We start from the raw sequence: 16091 nt of genomic DNA, 5'->3' as shown, positions 1-16091 counted from the left end.
CCGACCCGAGACTGACTAGCGGTGACGTCACGGTCCTCTCGCGATACTTGGTGTGAAGGCGCCGGTCATTGACCTCAGTGACAGGGGCTGTCAGTGTGCTGGAGATCAGCGCAGGTAATGTACCTCACTGACAGCAGCACTTGTCACCCCCCTGCAGTGACCTGGGCTGACCCATTGATATTAGCTCAGGTCACTGCATTGCTCTCCCAGCCAATGGGGAACATCCTGCTCTTCATTGACTGGGACAGTGTGCATCGTCATGGCAACCCCTTGGATTACACCAGACCTGGATTTGTTTTTCAATCTAATAAATTGGTTAAAGAGGGAATGTTTTGGGGAGTGTTTTTTCAAATAAAAATGTGTTTGTCGTGTATTTTTTTTTTATTACTGACTGGGTTGGTGATGTCGGGTATCTGATAGACGCCTGACCTCACCAACCCCAGGGCTTGATGCCAGGTGACATTACACATCTGGTATTAACCCCAAATATTACCCCGTTTGCCACCGCACCAGGGCGCGGGATGAGCTGGGGCGAAGCACCAGGATTGGCGCATCTAATGGATGCGCCACTTCTGGGGCGGCTGCGGCCTGCTATTTTTAGGCTGGGGAGATTCCAATAACCATGGACCTCCCTAGTCTGAGAATATCAGGCCCCAGCTGTCTGCTTTACCTTGGCTGGTGATCCAATTTTGGGGGACCCCTACGTGTTTTTTTTTTTAATTATTTATTTAATTTAAAATAACAGCGTGGGGTGCCCTCAGTTTTGGATTACCAGCCAAGGTGAGGTTGCCAGCTGTGGTCTGCAGGCTGCAGCCGTCTGCTTTACCCTAGCTGGCTACAAAACTAGGGGGAACCCTATGTCATTTTTTTTTCATTTTTTTGGCTAAATACAAAGCTAAGCACCCCTTAGTGCCACATGAAAGGTACCAAAGGGTGTTCCACTTTTTCTCCATTTTTTTCTCCACTTTCTCTCCACTTTTTCTCCACTTTTTCTCCATTTTTTTCTCCACTTATTCTCCACTTTTTCTCCTCTTATTCTCCACTTTTTCTCCACTTTTTCTCCACTTTTTCTCCTCTTATTCTCCACTTTTTCTCCACTTTTTCTCCACTTTTTCTCCATTTTTTTCTCCACTTTCTCCACTTTTTCTCCACTTTTTTCTCCACTTTTTCTCCTCTTATGCTCCACTTTTTCTCCTCTTAATCTCCACTTTTTCTCCACTTTTTCTCCACTTTTTCTCCACTTTTTTCTCCACTTTTTCTCCTCTTATGCTCCACTTTTTCTCCACTTTTTCTCCACTTTTTCTCCACTTTTTCTCCACTTTTTCTCCTCTTAATCTCCACTTTTTCTCCTCTTATGCTCCACTTTTTCTCCACTTTTTCTCCACTTTTTCTCCACGTTTTCTCCACTTTTTTCTCCACTTTTTCTCCTCTTATGCTCCACTTTTTCTCCACTTTTTCTCCACTTTTTCTCCACTTTTTCTCCACTTTTTCTCCACTTTTTTCTCCACTTTTTCTCCACTTTTTCTCCTCTTATGCTCCACTTTTTCTCCACTTTTTCTCCACTTTTTCTCCACTTTTTCTCCTCTTATGCTCCACTTTTTCTCCACTTTTTCTCCACTTTTTCTCCTCTTATGCTCCACTTTTTCTCCACTTTTTCTCCACTTTTTTCTCCACTTTTTCTCCTCTTATGCTCCACTTTTTCTCCACTTTTTCTCCACTTTTTCTCCACTTTTTCTCCTCTTATGCTCCACTTTTTCTCCACTTTTTCTCCACTTTTTCTCCATTTTTTTCTCCACTTATTCTCCACTTTTTCTCCTCTTATTCTCCACTTTTTCTCCACTTTTTCTCCACTTTTTCTCCTCTTATTCTCCACTTTTTCTCCACTTTTTCTCCACTTTTTCTCCATTTTTTTCTCCACTTTCTCCACTTTTTCTCCACTTTTTTCTCCACTTTTTCTCCTCTTATGCTCCACTTTTTCTCCTCTTAATCTCCACTTTTTCTCCACTTTTTCTCCACTTTTTTCTCCACTTTTTCTCCTCTTATGCTCCACTTTTTCTCCACTTTTTCTCCACTTTTTCTCCACTTTTTCTCCACTTTTTCTCCTCTTAATCTCCACTTTTTCTCCTCTTATGCTCCACTTTTTCTCCACTTTTTCTCCACTTTTTCTCCACGTTTTCTCCACTTTTTTCTCCACTTTTTCTCCTCTTATGCTCCACTTTTTCTCCACTTTTTCTCCACTTTTTCTCCACGTTTTCTCCACGTTTTCTCCACTTTTTTCTCCACTTTTTCTCCTCTTATGCTCCACTTTTTCTCCACTTTTTCTCCACTTTTTCTCCTCTTAATCTCCACTTTTTCTCCACTTTTTCTCCACTTTTTCTCCACTTTTTCTCCACTTTTTTCTCCACTTTTTCTCCACTTTTTCTCCTCTTATGCTCCACTTTTTCTCCACTTTTTCTCCACTTTTTCTCCACTTTTTCTCCTCTTATGCTCCACTTTTTCTCCACTTTTTCTCCACTTTTTCTCCTCTTATGCTCCACTTTTTCTCCACTTTTTCTCCACTTTTTCTCCTCTTATGCTCCACTTTTTCTCCACTTTTTCTCCACTTTTTCTCCATTTTTTTCTCCACTTATTCTCCACTTTTTCTCCTCTTATTCTCCACTTTTTCTCCACTTTTTCTCCACTTTTTCTCCACTTTTTCTCCTCTTATTCTCCACTTTTTCTCCACTTTTTCTCCACTTTTTCTCCATTTTTTTCTCCACTTTCTCCACTTTTTCTCCACTTTTTTCTCCACTTTTTCTCCTCTTATGCTCCACTTTTTCTCCTCTTAATCTCCACTTTTTCTCCACTTTTTCTCCACTTTTTCTCCACTTTTTTCTCCACTTTTTCTCCTCTTATGCTCCACTTTTTCTCCACTTTTTCTCCACTTTTTCTCCACTTTTTCTCCATTTTTTCTCCTCTTAATCTCCACTTTTTCTCCTCTTATGCTCCACTTTTTCTCCACTTTTTCTCCACTTTTTCTCCACTTTTTCTCCTCTTATGCTCCACTTTTTCTCCACTTTTTCTCTTCTTAATCTCCACTTTTTCTCCTCTTATGCTCCACTTTTTCTCCACTTTTTCTCCACTTTTTCTCCTCTTATGCTCCACTTTTTCTCCACTTTTTCTCCACTTTTTCTCCTCTTATGCTCCACTTTTTCTCCACTTTTTCTCCACTTTTTTCTCCACTTTTTCTCCTCTTATGCTCCACTTTTTCTCCACTTTTTCTCCACTTTTTCTCCACTTATGCTCCACTTTTTCTCCACTTTTTCTCCACTTTTTTCTCCACTTTTTCTCCTCTTAATCTCCACTTTTTCTCCACTTTTTCTCCACTTTTTCTCCACTTTTTCTCCACTTTTTCTCCACTTTTTTCTCCACTTTTTCTCCACTTTTTCTCCTCTAATGTTCCACTTATTCTCCACTTTTTCTCCACTTTTTCTCTACTTTTTCTATGGTCGGTCTACCCATTAGCTCTGCCATGCATAGTGTAGCTCTACACCTACTGCACATGTTACTTTATGATTGACATCTCTTTCGTACCAGAGCTGTCTAAGTCTACTCTGACCCCATATTTGTCATTACTATATTGTCCTTGTACTGTATTATGACATTTGTATCATGTGTTTCATTTCTTGCTGTGTTGCAATTTTTTTGCTGCATCCCAATTGTACCTCTACATTGTTCGAGTTTATGTTATTGTTCTCTCACTCTTATGTGATACTGATTATTGTCATTTTTCATGATTACATGCAGATAAGTCCAATCTGACGAAGGCTCAGGCCGAAACGTCATTTGTAACTTGTTTTGGACAAAAACATATATGCTTATGAAAAAAAAAATTTCTTAATACGGACCAATAAAGAGTGATTTTGCATTACTATCCGTTGTGACTTACTGACTTAGTCTGGGAGATATAGAGTGCCGAGGTTACTCACTAATTTTATCTATTATTACCTCTGAGCACCTATATACCAGTGAGCAGAGCTTCCTCTACAGTAGTTCTCCTGATTAGGCATGCCCTTACCTCATGAGCAGGGCATTGCAGCTTTGGTAGCAACCATTACGGCATGGACTCTGCTGCTGTGGACCCGGGGAGAGTGAGTGCAGATTCATTGCACCCACACTCCTCACATGAAGGGTCCGCACTCCTAGAAAATGGGGGATACGTTCCCTGAGTGTCTCCCCCCCATATTCTAGACGGTCCAGAGTCGTCGTGGGACCCCTTTATTTTTTTTCTTACAATAAATTGGTGAAAGAGGAAATGTTTTGGGGACTGTTTTTTCAAATAAATTTCTTTTGTCGATTTTTTGTTTTTGTTAGTACTGACAGTTTATGATGTTGGGTATCTAATAGACGCCATGACATCACAAACTGCTGGGCTTGATCTCAGGTGACTTTACAGCTAGTATCAACCCGATTTATTACCCCGTTTGCCACTGCACCAGGGCACGGGATGAGCTGGGGTGAAGCGCCAGGATTGGCGCATCTAGTGGATGCGCCACGTCTGGGGTGCCTGCGGCCTGCTATTTTTAGGCTGTGAAGGCCCAATAACTATGGACCTTCCCACCCTGAGAATACCAGACCACAGCTGTCCGCTTTACCTTGGCTGGTGATCCAATTTGGGGGGTCCCCTACTTTTATTGTGTAATTATTAATATTTATAAAATAATTATAAAAAAGAGCCTGAGGGGACCTCCACATTGGATCCCCAACCACGGTAAAGCTGCCAGCTGTGGTTTTCAGGCTACAGCCGTCTGCTTTACCCTAGCTGGCTATCAAAAATGGGGGGACCCAACGTAATTTTTTTTTTTTAACTATTTTTTAAATAGAAAAAATTAATGGGCTTCCCTGTATTTTGATTGCCAACCAAGGTAACGGCAGGCAGATGGGGGTGGCAACCCATAGCTGTCTGCTTTATCTGCGCTGAGAATCAAAAATACCGCGGAGCGCTACGTCATTTTTTTAAAGATTTATTTTTACAGCACTGTGATGTCCAGCAATCAAAATACAGGGAAGCCCATTTTATTTTTAGTTATTTAAATAAATAATTAAAAAAAATATATGTTAGCTCCCACTGCATTTTTTGTATTGCTAGCTAAGGGTAATCCAAGCAGCTACTGGCTGCTAACCCCCACTGCTTGGTGTTACCTTCACTGGCAATGGAAAATCCAGGGAAGCATTTTTTTTTTTTTTTGCCAAAAAGCTACAAAAAAAGGACGTGAGCTTCGCCATATTTTTGTATGCTAGCCAGGTATAGCAGGGAGGTGCTGGAAGAGTTGGATACAGCGCCAGAAGATGGCGCTTCTATGAAAATGCCATTTTCTGAGGTGGCTGCAGACTGCAATTCGCAGCAGTGGGGCCCAGAAAGCTCAGGCCAACCGGTGGTGCGGATTCCAATCCCAGCTGCCTAGTTGTACCTGGCTGGACACAAAAATGGGGCAAAGCCTACGTCATTTGTTTTCTAATTATTTCATGAAATTCATGAAATAATAAAAAAAGGGCTTCCCTTTATTTTTGGTTCCCAGCCGGGTACAAATAGGCAACTGGGGGTTGGGGGCAGCCGTACCTGCCTGCTGTACCTGGCTAGCATACAAAAATATGGCGAAGCCACATAATTTTTTCAGGGGGCAAAAAACTTCTGCATACAGTCCTGGATGGAGTATGCTGAGCCTTGTAGTTCTGCAGCTGCTGTCTGTCTGTATGGAGAAGAGCAGACAGCAGCTGCAGAACTACAAGGCTCAGCATACTCCATCCAGGACTGTATGCAGAAGTTTTTTGCCCACCAAAAAAATGACGTGGGCTTCGCCATATTTTTGTATGCTAGCCAGGTACAGCTGGCAGCCACGGGCTGCCTCCAACCCCCAGTTGCCTATTTGTACCCGGCTGGGAACCAAAAATATAGGGAAGCCCGTTTTTTTAAATTATTTCACTTATTTCATGAAATAATTAAAAAACAAATGACGTGGGCTTCGCCCTATTTTTGTGTCCAGCCGGGTACAACTAGGCAGCTGGGGATTGGAATCCGCAGCACAGGTTAGCCCGAGGTTTGTGGGCGCCTCTGCTGCGGATTTCAGTCCGCAGCCGTCCCAGAAAATGGCGCTCTCATAGAAGCGCCATCATCTGGCACTGTATCCAACTCTTCCAACAGCCCTGGAGCCGGGTGGCTTGTTGGGTAATCATGAGTTAATACTGGCTTTGTTTTACCAGCCAGTATTAAGCCAGAGATTCTTAATGTCAGGCACGTTTGACCCGGCCATTAAGAATCTCCAATAAAGGGTTAAAAAAAGACACCACACAGAGAAAAAATACTTTAATAGAAATAAATACACAGACACATTAGAGACTCCATCTTTATTACCCCTGTCAGCCCTCCACGATCCTGCTCTTCTGTCTTCTTTCTTTCTAGTGTAGTAGTAGTGACGATTGTAGTGAGGGGCATCACTTGGGGCTGGGGAACCTCCATCCTAACTACAATGCTCACTACAATCGGGAAGCAGCGTGCAGCCTTCACTCCGTGAGTGATCACTGCTGGCTGCTAGCGGTAACGCTGACAGACGCATTACCATAGCAACGGTGCTCCCGGAGCCGCGGTTAGCGGTGACGTCACCGCTAACTGCGTTGCTATGGCAACGGTGATCTCCGTTAATGACCGGTCCCTAACGGAACGGGGAGTCGACCGTGTGCTAGAGCATGTCGCCGGTACACGGCGATACACATATGTGCACCGTGTACCGGAGAGATGCACTCGCAGGTCCTACATGACGTGTCATAGTCATGTGACCAGTCTGTAGCCAATGAGATAATAGCCACGTGACTGGTCACATGGCTATTTTGACGTCACGATAGGTCCTGCTTCTCTGCTGGCAGTGCAGGTCACCGGGAGGATTCAGCGATCATCGGATGGAATAGCGGCAGGAGACAGAGTGCAGAAGGGATCGCGAGGACCGGTAAGTGTTATGGCAATGTTTATTAACTGTTTGTGTACATTTATAATGCATTTTTATGTGTTTGTGATTGCCTCCCATTATAGCCTATACGTTCGAGTTCGGTTCGTCGAACGTTCGACGAACCGAACTCGAACGGGACCCCCGTTCGGCGAACCGGCCTCGAGCCGAACCGGGACCGGTTCGCTCATCTCTAATGAAGACCACTTATGAGCAGACTTCTCTGAATAATTCTCCCAATGTTCAGCACTGCATCTATGGTCTGCAATATTGCCCATATCTTGGAGCTCCCAATGCTGAGAAATTACAGGTAGATACTTATCCATCATGTAATACCATCAGGGAGGTGTCTGGCTTCAATTCTGCACCAGGACAATAACCAGAAGGTAGAACCGATATCATTCAGAACTATGTATATATATTCAGCGTAAAGGAGAAGCCGGAGTCCTGGAAGTGATGATGTGAAATACAGTCACAGGAGATTCGTGGTTAGTTCTCCGAGATGTTTGGAACAACGTCCCTGCCGAGCTCCTGTGGATTTGTACCTGGATGAATTGATGCTTTGATGTATTTTTGAAGGCAAAAGGCGGTCACACCAAATTCTGCTGGATTTAGATTTCTCCTTTGTACATTGACTTTGCAGTTTGTTAATTAATATTATTAAACTATTAACACTTCTTATTTTTTTTAATGCTTTCTTAATTTTCAGCATTTTTTTCTACACCTGTCTAACACTTTTGCACAGAACTATACTTTTACACTTTAATACTTTAATCATGTTCCTCTTTAGACACCGCTTTTCATGACCAAATAATTTGTTTTTCAGTTTTTCCCTATAATTATGATCCTCTATGTCCTTTATTAGTTTTGTAGCTGTTTGTAATTTTTTAACTTCAGAGCCTCCTTTCTATGAACCTGTTGGCTAGGACAGAACAGCATGTTCTAGAATGGGACATACAAATGTTTTGTAAAGTGGTAATGTTCCCTCCCTGTCCCTGTATCCATGCCTCTTTTAAACCCTTCATGGTCTTGGACATACTAGTCCAAGTATGTCCAAGGTCGTGTCCCTGCCTTTGATGGGGGCTCGTACTCCGATCCCACATCTTTTTCTGCACATGTCGGCCGATGTGCTCAGTCATCATGTGCATTTAACAGCTGCAAGTGGAAAGGAGATATGCCCATGCTATTAACAAATGTCAATCTCTGGGCACCTAGACTGGCCCTCAGACTAGGGACCCTAAACTAAATACGAGAAGACGTGCCAGCAATTTTTCTATTCTGTATTATGCAGTCATGTCCTTTTTCTGCGCACTCCTCCCAGTGATTTGAGGTATTTTAATTGTCTTTTGCAGGTTCTTCTCTAACCCTTATAAAGAAAGGTCAGGATTGACACAAAAAGAGGCAGAAATTTGGATTAGGACCCAGTTGAGAGTTATACCTTGGCGTGGTAACTGTGCTCGAGTAAATTTGACCAATTTTATTTGCAAAATAACTATTTTTTTTACATTTTTCATGTTTTCTGGGCAGTAATGCATATTCTCATTTCTATATTCACTATTTACATCCTTCAGTTATTTTTTCCCTCCTCTTTACTTGAGTACAACTGTAAATTTGGATAATGTATACTATGTTCAGTTTGCACGAGTTCAGACCTTCAGTTTAGGAAGTACCGGCCATTTTTCTAGTTTGTATTACGGAGTCATGTCCTTTGTCTGTGCACTCCTCCCAGTGACCTTAGGGTGTTTTAATTTTTCTTTTCCATGTTCTTTTATAGCCCATATAGGATGTCAGGATTGAAACAAAAAAAAGCAGAAATGTAGATTAGGACCCAGTTTAGAGTTATACCTTGGCGTGGTATCTGGGCTCGAGTAAATTTGACCAATTTTATTTGCAAAATAACTTTATATTTTTACATTTTTCATGTTTTCTGGGCAGTAATGCATGTTCTCATTTCAATATTCACTATTTACATCCTTCAGTTATTTTTTCCCTCCCGTTTACTTGAGTGCAACTGTTAACTTGGATAATGTATGCCATGTTCAGTTTGCAACAGTTCAGAGCTCCAGTTTAGGAAGTGCCAGCAATTTATCTAGTTTGTATAATGGAGTCATGTTCTTTGTCTGCGCACTCCTCCCAGTGAGCTCAGGTGTTTTAATTTTTTTTTTGCAGGTTCTTTTCTAACCCATATGGGATGTCAGGATTGATATAAAATGAGTGGTAAGTGGGCTCAAGTAAATTTGGCCAATTTTATTTGCAAAATAACTCATTTTTTCTAAAAATGTTTTTCATGTTTTCTAGGCAGTAATGCATATTCTCATTTCAATATTCGCTAATGACATCCTTCAATTAATTTTTCCCTCCCCTTTACTTAAGTGCAATTTGGATAGGGCTCTAAACTGTCCCTTAGAGGTATGCCAGATGGTGGCAAGGTCTGGACCGACATTGTAGCTCTGACTCCTGAATAGCCCTTGTCTAACACCCCTGGGGAAGACTGAGACAGGAGTAATGAATCCTGAAAATTCTGACAGACAGGGGAAAACCGAGACTCAAACTCACTGCGAGAACACACAGGGGGTAACACAGGGAGAAATAATGTATAGGGGGCAAATAATGAAACAACAAGTATATTTCCACTGCACTCCAAATAGCATACAACAGTTAACCAACAACTGGATCCCCATGCACAAAGACCATTATCGCTGGAGCAAAGTTAAAGCTATAATTGGCATGAGGGACCAGGTTTCACCATCTTTTAAAGGGCGGAGACGGCTGTCATAGGTCTTTAGCAACCGGTGACCCCAGCAGCAATTTTCAGGCCTGCAGGAATTGACGCCTGCTAGACCAATCACCAGTGACTCAACAGCATCAGGTGTCGTTTCAGATTCGGCAGTGTGGTCAGTGTGATTGGCCCCATTGAAAATAAAACATTAAAATATACACATATTTGAATCACCATGTTTAGAAATATCTGAGCTATCAAAATATAAAATAAATTCATCTGTTCTGTAAACAACCTAAAGCAAAGAAAACTCAAGACGCCAGAATTACCGTAATTTTTTAGGGCTCCCACAACATTACAATAAAATACAGTAAGAGGCGATCAAAAGATCACATCTACCCAAAAAGGTATCCGTAAAATATCAGCTTAGAGAACAAAAAATAAGCCCTCACGTAATCCCAGATCCTGAAAAGGAGAACGTTACAGGAATTGGAAATTGGCGCCGAAAGCAAATTTTTGTTTTTTACAAACTTTTGATTTTTTTTTCTTCACCAATGAAATTAAAGACAATTTATACATATCTGATATCTGCATACTCATACTGGCCTGGAGAATTATACTGCCAGGTCAGTTTTACCATGTAGGGTATATGGTAAATAACGCCCCCCCCCAAAAAAAAATGCAATTGCGTAATTGCACTTGTTTGCAATTTCACCACAGATGGATTTTTTTCCCATTTTCCAATATGTTATATGGTAATATAAATGGTTTAATTTAAAAGTACAACTCATCCTGCAAAACACAAGCCCTCGTACGGCTGTTATGGAAAAATAAAAACATTATGGCTCCTGGGAGAAATGGAGGGAAAAAGAAAAACGTAAAATTGTCGAGTGATCAAGGGGTTAATCCATGATAGTAACAATGTGGTAGAAAAAAGAAATGGCTGCACATCCAAAATTCATAAGTTGACCTAATGCCGCCAGGTAAAAAATTAAATACCTGAACATAAGGTTCTTGGTTTAGAAATTACTCACAGATCCTTCTCTACAAGTGACTCTCCTAGTTTTTTCTGCTGTAGAACATAGGATACTGGTTCCAAGATGCTTAAAGTAGTTGTCCACTACTTGGATAAACCTTTTTTAATTACTATGTTCTTCCTTTCTAATATATATGTAATATTTATACCCTAAACTCTCCTCCCATAGTGATGACACTTCAACAATGTTTTCTTCAGGTCTTCCGTTGCTTGCATGACATTTTTATGCCATTTAGGCACTGCAGCCAATCACCAGTCACTAATCAGTGGCAGTGGTCTCATCTGCCCCAGAATACTAAGATTTTTCCAAAGGACGTGAGAAGCTCAATGTCAGACACTGATTGTCTGCAGAAGTCATGTAGCATAACAATGTCAGGTGAGCCTCAGGAGACCCGGCACCAACTACAATGGAATAGCACCAGTATATGAGGTGAGAATAGGCTATTTTTTATTTAAAAGGGGAGAATATAGTATTTAAGAAAGGGATGTATTAGTAGAGGACAATCCCATTAACTTTGCCATTGCCAAGTGGATGCACAAATACTGCATTTGTCCAACTTAACTTATGACCATCTTCCATAGACTAAACTATTACACACAGCTTGTTGTCAGCTGCAAATACAGAACCAGCCTAATCCAATCCACCATATAATTGTTACATAAAGTATGAGATAGTTACCAGATATATTGGATATATGTCCTTCTGGGCAAGGAATACAATCATGGCAGCATGAGTGATAGTGTTCTTTTGGAGACTGTCGAGATCCTGGAGGACAAGCTAGAGAGCACAAACCTACTGGAGTCTAAGAATAAAAAAATATATTTATCAAATTGTTAGTTCCCAATAGGTCAGTTTCAAGAGAGTTTTGGAGAACAGCGCAACATCAAAAGCCCTAAATTCCAATATAAGTACAGTGCTGCCCAAAAGTATTGGCACCCCTGCAATTCTGTCAGATAATACTCAGTTTCCTCCTGAAAATGATTGCAATCACAAATTCTTTGGTATTATTATCTTCATTTAATTTGTCTTCAATGAAAAAAAAAAAAATTGTCATCAAGCCAAATTGGATATACTTCCACACCAAACATAAAAAAGGGGGTGGACAAAAGTATTGGCACTGTTTGAAAAAAATCATGTGATGCTTCTGTATTTTGTGTAATAACAGCGCCTGTAACTTACCTGTGGCACCTAACAGGTGTTGGCAATAACTAAATCACACTTGCAGCAGTTGACATGGATTAAAGTTGACTCAACCTCTGTCCTGTGTCCTTGTGTGACCACATTGAGCATGGAGAAAAGAAAGAAGACCAAAGAACTGTCTGAGGACTTGAGAATCCAAATTGTGAGGAAGCATGAGCAATCTCAAGGCTACAAGTCCATCTCCAAAGACCTGAAAGTTACTGTGTTTTGCAGCATAATGTAGAGCCCAGTGTGAGAAAGCTGGGTCTCCCTCAGAGGTCGTGGGTCTTCCAGCAGGACAATGACCCAAAACACACTTCAAAAATCACTAGAAAATGGTTTGAGAGTAAACACTGGAGACTACTAAAGTGGCCAGCAATGAGTCCAGACCTGAATCCCATAGAACACCTGTGGAGAGATCTCACAATGGCAGTTTGGAGAAGGCCCCCTTCAAATCTCAGGGACCTGGAGCATTTTGCCAAAGAAGAATGGTCTAAAATTCCAGCAGAGCATTGTAAGAAACTCATTGATGGTTACCGGAAGCGGTTGTTCACAGTTATTTTGGCTAAAGGTTGTGCAACCAAGTATTAGGCTAAGGGTGCCAATACTTTTGTCTGGCCCATTTTTGGAGTTTTGTGTAAAATGATCAATGATTTGATTTTTTTTTCATTCTCTTTTGTGTTTTTTCATTGCAAGCAAAATAAATGAAGATAATAATACCAAAGAATTTGTGATTGCAATCATTTTCAGGAGGAAACTGAGTATTATCTGACAGAATTGCAGGGGTGCCAATACTTTTGGCCAGCACTGTATATACTCCAAGCTGTATAGGCTTGAGAGCCAACTACCAATGAAGTAACTCAGGTGATGTGCCTCTCTGTAATGAGGAGGGGTGCGGTGTAATGACATCAACACCCTATATAAGGGGTGCTTAATTATTAGGCAACTTCCTTTCCTTTTGCAAAATGGGTCAGAAGAGAGATTTGATGGGCTCTGAAAAGTCCAAAATTATGAGATGTCTTGCAGAGGGATGCAGCAGTCTCGAAATTGCTAAACTTTTGAAGCGTGATCATCGAACAATGAAGCGTTTTATGACAAATAGACAACAGGGTCGTAAGAAGCGTGCTGGGCAAAGAAGTTGCAAAATAACTGCCCATGAATTGAGGAAAATGAAGCATGAAGCTGCCGAGATGCCATTTGCCTCCAGTTTGGCCATATTTCAGAGCTACAACGTTACTGGAGTATAAAAAGCACAAGGTGTGCCATACTCAGGGACATGGCCAAGGTAAGGAAGGCTAAAAAACCACCAGCTTTGTACAAGAAACATAAGATAAAACGTCAAGACTGGGCCAAGAAATATCTTAAGACTGATTTTTCAAAGGTTTTATAGACTGATGAAATGAGCTGACTCTTGATGGCCCAGATGGATGGGCCAGAGGCTGGATCAGTAAAGGGCAGAGAGCTCCACTCCCACTCAGACGCCAGCAAGGTGGAGGTGGAGACTGGTATGGGCTGGTATCATCAAAGATCAACTTGTGGGACCTTTTCGGGTTGAGGATGGAGTGAAGCTCAACTCCCAGACCTACTGCCAATTTCTGGAAGACAACTTTTTCAAGCAGTGGTACAGGAAGAAGTCGGTATCGTTCAAGAAAAACATTATTTTCATGCAGGACAATGCTCCATCACATGCATCCAACTACTCCACAGCGTGGCTGGCCAGTAAAGGTCTAAAAGATAAAAATATAATGACATGGCCCCCTTGTTCACCTGATCTGAAACCCATAGAGAACCTGTTGACCCTCATAAAATGTGAGATCTACAGGGAGGGAAAACAGTCCACCTCTGGGAGCAGTGTCTGGAGGCTGTGGTGGCTGCTGCACGCAATGTTGATAGTAAACAGATCAAGCAATGACACAATCTATGGATGGTCGGCTGCTGAGTGTCATCATAAAGAAAGTGGGCTATATTGGTCACTCATTTTTTGGGGTTTTGTTTTTGCATGTCAGAAATGTTTATTTCTACATTTTGTGCAGTTATATTAGTTTACCTGGTGACAATAAACAAGTTAGATGGGAATATATTTGGTTTTTATTAAGTTGCCTAATAATTCTGCACAGTAATAGTCACCTGCACAAACAGATCCTCCTAAGATAGCCAAATCTAAAAAAACCCCACTCCAACTTCCAAAAATATTAAGCTTTGATATTTATGAGTCTTTTGGCTTGATTGAGAACATAGTTGTTGATCAATAAAAAAAATCCTCTAAAATACAACTTGCCTAATAATTCTGCACATGGTGTTGTAAATATCTATCATAGTTGGAATGTTTGGAATGTTCTTACCTTTCCATGCCGCCATGTTATCGTCTCTGGATAGATAGTCAGCTGTTGATCTTCCTGTAGCGATGGATTAAAAGCACCAACATAAGCTCGATAGTAGGGAACATCCTTGGTATGATATTCTTGGTTGTCTTCTCTCTTTACCCAGTTCACAATCTCTAGATTTTCAGGAATTTCTCCTTTCTCATTAAAGAGGCATAACTCATTGTACTGATCGTAAAATTTGATTTTCTTTAGAAAAAATTTTAGCTTTAAAAATACAAAACATTTCATTTGAAATCACCAATTCCAGTTGTCGTATACCCAAGAATCTATAACTATTATTAATGTTCAAGCAGGAAAGGTCAAGTAACAGAACCATTGCTTGAGATTTCATGGCAGCCAGATAAATTCAAGACCACCTCTAAAGGTGTAATCACTTTGGGTCTTCAGGATGCAGCAGTTTAATTTTTCACTCAACATACAAATATGAAGGCTTGTGGGTTTTTTTTAGAAGTCATGTATGGTATATACTGTATATATAAGCCATGGAAAGCATATTGTTTCAGGGTACAAATAAAAAGATAGCAACTAAAGAGGAATAAAAATCCTCCAAAAATTAAGTATTACTTACAGCAAAGGGTACAAATGGTACAAATAATGTGTTGAAAAAGTTTTATTTTTGTAGAGGGGACGAAAAAACCCAGCAAACAATGATCTTTTCATTTTTTCAACCATCCTAATCATTTGGAATATCAAATGTATAGATTTGTTTGACATTTTCCAACTATAGCTCAATGAAATATTTAAAAAAATATATTGTTCTTTGCATTCTCATATTTTGTAAGATATGGCTTCTAAACCAGGAGTTAAAAAAATATAATTTTATCTAATCTGCATCAGATTTGCTATTCACAAAATAAATAAAGTTACAATGGATTTTATCAAGGTGTTCAATATAACCCTAAATTTAAGGAGCAGGAACAGGCTGGGTGTTTTCAAAGGGAATAGGCAACGACTTGTTGAGAAGTCATGAGAAAATTGTTGATACTTTGGAAGCAGGTTCATGTTTGTGTATACTGAAGAGGAAATGCCTCCCGGCAGCCGTACAACATAATTATGGATCATATTGGACAATTACAGCTGTGTGCGCATATCTAATGGAAATCCGCAGTGTTGAGTACAATGTAGCGGGCACGGAGATGTCTAGCATTGTAAAGTTCTATCCAACGGTCATCCTCTTCTCCACATGAAGCCGCAGCATCCGTGGCTTTCAGCTTCCTAAAGGCCCCGTTACATGCAGCGATATCGCTAGCAAGCGTACTCGCCCCCGTCGTTTGTGCGTCATGGGCAAATCGCTGCCTGTGTCGCACAATATCGTTAGGAGCCGTCACACGGACTTACCTGCCTAGCGACGTCGCTGTTGCCAGCGAACCGCCTCCTTTCTAAGGGGGTGGTTTGTGCGGCGTCACAGCGGCATCACTAAGCGGCCGCCCAATAGAAGCGGAGGGGCGGAGATGAGCAGCCGTAACATCCCGCCCACCTCCTTCCTTCCTCATTGCCGGCGGCCGCAGGTACGATGTAGTTCGTCGTTCCTGAGATGTCACACATAGCGATGTGTGCTGCCTTGGGAACGACGAACAACCTGCGTTCTCAACAATCAACGATTTTTGGAAAATGAACGACGTGTCAATGATGGACAATATGGTGAGTAATTTCCATCGTTAACGGCAGCTTGTTGGTGTCACACGCAACAATGTTGCTAATGATGCCGGATGTGCATCACGGAATCCGTGACCCCGGCGATATATCGTTAGGTATGTCGCTGTGTGTGACGGGGCCTTTACAGTCAGTTGTGACT

General features: G+C 41.2%; 1 protein-coding gene across 1 annotated transcript in view; it reads right to left on the bottom strand.

The window, feature by feature from the left end:
* The window catches only part of LOC142290770 (vomeronasal type-2 receptor 26-like), a 64640-nt gene that overhangs the window by 17583 nt on the left and 30966 nt on the right, over window positions 1-16091 (bottom strand). The window contains exons 3-4 of the mRNA XM_075335153.1: window positions 14255-14500; window positions 11412-11535 (exon numbers count right to left, since the gene is read on the bottom strand). Coding sequence (XP_075191268.1) covers window positions 11412-11535; window positions 14255-14500 — 370 coding nt within the window. The remainder of the gene's footprint in view (window positions 1-11411; window positions 11536-14254; window positions 14501-16091) is intronic.

This window comes from Anomaloglossus baeobatrachus, chromosome 1, assembly GCF_048569485.1.
Source record: "Anomaloglossus baeobatrachus isolate aAnoBae1 chromosome 1, aAnoBae1.hap1, whole genome shotgun sequence".
NCBI classification, from domain to species: Eukaryota; Metazoa; Chordata; class Amphibia; order Anura; family Aromobatidae; genus Anomaloglossus; species Anomaloglossus baeobatrachus.
The sequence above is the reverse complement of the archived record's forward strand: the minus strand, read 5'-3'. Positions and strand labels throughout refer to the sequence as shown.